The sequence below is a fragment of the Puntigrus tetrazona genome, chromosome 5, assembly GCF_018831695.1.
Source record: "Puntigrus tetrazona isolate hp1 chromosome 5, ASM1883169v1, whole genome shotgun sequence".
Classification (NCBI taxonomy): Eukaryota; Metazoa; Chordata; class Actinopteri; order Cypriniformes; family Cyprinidae; genus Puntigrus; species Puntigrus tetrazona.
The window spans coordinates 30,644,469-30,646,968 of NC_056703.1; the positions used below are offsets into that span (position 1 = coordinate 30,644,469).

A 2,500-nucleotide genomic window follows, 5' to 3' on the forward strand; every position below is an offset into this window, starting at 1 on the left:
TTTAACAGACTTCAGATAAACATTCATAAACTCAACACGTTATTCTCATTAGACCTGCAGAAAATAACACGACAACCAGCAGAGACGGGATCGTTTTAAACCACTCTTCCTCGAAAGTACGAACGCTTCTAAAGCCAGCTAAAACTCACCTAAACCCAGCAGGAAAGAAAAGCGAGACACAGACCAGACGAGACCGGATCAGATCCACATCCAGTTGATCCTCTCGAGTCCGCGTGCTCCGTTATTACCCACATGCGCTCAGCCCCGCCCCCCGGACACACGAGCCAATCACAGAGCACGCTTTATATTACGCACAAATAGAAATATATGCGTGTATAATTTTTTTTTTTTACATATTTCGACTCGTAAACAAACATCTAATATATATTTTACTGTAAGAAATATGGCAACGCTTTTTAAAGATAGTAACATCAACATCTGATTGAAGTTATTTATTAGAAGTATTTATAGTAGTATAGTTGTATGAATAAGAAAATTGCTTATTCTGCTGTTAAACTGTATGAACAAGAGATGACCAGATTGTGAAGTTCATTTATTTAAAGATAAGTAGCTAGAGTCCAATGTTTTTATAAAGGAAATTAAAAATCATAAAAAGGAAAAGAGGTGCCAAAAATTGCATGAATTTTTTATGAACTTCATTAAAACGATAAAAGACCCACAGAGCAAACATGGTGGTATTATTTTCATTGCATGATAACTGCTTTTTATAAATGAACACCTTATATCAACTATTCAAACATCATTTATATTTTAAGTATTAATTAAAAAATATGATCAACACGTCGAGGCGATGTAGATTTGTCCATTACTTTAACTTGTTAAAATGAACAACTGAACTTAAGAAAACGGTGGAAATTTTAAATAACATCCAATTTTATTAATTGAGGTTGACATATTAAAAACGCCCACCGTGTAAAAAAATTAATTCCCATTCCCATTACTATAGTTCATGATTTCAAGCTATTTGAATTAAATGAACTAAAAAACAAATGTACAGTTGGATTATACTTCATCAAAAAGCAGCAACTGAATAAAAAAAAAGTTAGTGGATATTTTTACAGTGCAATTATATTAATTTGAATGAATTTTCCAGGTTTATAAATCACTATTAATTTTAAGATAATATATTGTAGAACTTGACATGTTTTTAAAAATGTCAGTGCTGCAAAAAAAGTAGTTAAATAAAAACAAATAAACAAACAAATCACGGCAACATTTTTTTTTCAATTGCTTCAGATCATTAAATAATTCAAAAAATTTAGATGAGATTCAACAAAATGTTTAAAAGTCAGTTTAATTTAATATAGCTTCATTTATAGTTAATTAAAAAAATAAGTTGAATTTGATTATGCTGAAAAAGTTTATTTGAGTTTATTTTTATTTTATTATTTAAAAAAATGTATTCATTTTTAGCTATATGAGATTCAACAAAAAAAGTCAGTTTAATATAATTTAATTTATAGTATTTTTTTATTATTATTATACTTAAAAACTCAAGGACAAATTGGCATGTTTTTTCCAGATCTAGAAATCAGACTTACATGAGGCTCCGGTGAGGTTTGATGTTCCTTCTGCAAACATTCAGGAGGTGAATTAAGACGAGAAACATCTTGATTTCTAGTGCTTTTTGTCTTATTTGCATTAATGCATCTCCCTAATTAAATTTAATACATTTACGGCTGTCATAATCACCTGCATAAAGTACCGTTTACAGAAAATACAACAACAATACTTCTCTCATCACACGGATGCACACAAACACTTTTCATTTAGAACGGGACACAAACACCTTTACATTATGTGTAGGTTTTGCTTTATTTTTCCGCCGCGATCTGAAAACCAAAAAAAGTCAAAAACACAATATAAACGTCTGAAAAAAAAAATCAATAGTGACTCGTCTTTCTTAGACTCAACAGAAAACACTTGGATAACCGTCCCGTTCGTCGACCGCAAAACAAACTCAGAGTTTGAGAGTTCAGAGTTCACAGACGTCTGATGCATCAGGTCCTCAGGAACATCATCCGACCCGAGCATCCCGAAGAACACGAGAAAGAGTCCAGGACGAAGAAGATCTGCTGCACTTCTCTCTCCCGGCGAACGCTCCTCCATAAACACGCTTTCATTATTAAACACAAAACGACTCGAAACGAATGACGAATCTCCTCGACCGCTGCGAATAAAACGCGCTAAAAAACAGAAGGGCAGCTCCGGGCGTCCTCACCACTCCTTCTTCTTCTCGTCCATGGAGACGCCGCCCGGGCCGAGAGCCACCACCAGCAGCAGGCCTCCGATGACCGAGGTGGTCTGGAAGAAGTCGTACTTGAGGAAGTCGTGCATGGGTTTGTAGGCCGGCACCGTCCAGAAGGCGTTGAAGTAGACGTTGACGGCCAGGAGCCACAGAACCAGCGTCAGGGCGGCCAGCTTCGTCTTCAAGCCCACCGCCACCAGCACGATCAGAGCCGTTCCCACCATGTTCTGC

General features: G+C 35.8%; 2 protein-coding genes across 4 annotated transcripts in view; both read right to left on the bottom strand.

The window, feature by feature from the left end:
• Nucleotides 1-279, bottom strand: part of ass1 (argininosuccinate synthase 1) — a 22,544-nt gene extending 22,265 nt beyond the window's left edge. The window contains exon 1 of one of the 3 annotated variants that reach the window (XM_043240479.1): nucleotides 150-279. The gene's annotated coding sequence lies outside the window, so the exon portion shown is untranslated. The remainder of the gene's footprint in view (nucleotides 1-149) is intronic. The other 2 variants (XM_043240478.1, XM_043240481.1) reach the window with 2 other exon arrangements.
• A 1,538-nt stretch (nucleotides 280-1,817) lies between these two features.
• The window catches only part of surf4 (surfeit 4), a 6,025-nt gene continuing 5,342 nt past the window's right edge, over nucleotides 1,818-2,500 (bottom strand). Inside the window, exon 6 of the mRNA XM_043239943.1 lies at nucleotides 1,818-2,500. This exon is cut by the window's right edge and continues 5 nt beyond it. Coding sequence (XP_043095878.1) covers nucleotides 2,239-2,500 — 262 coding nt within the window. The 3' untranslated portion in view covers nucleotides 1,818-2,238.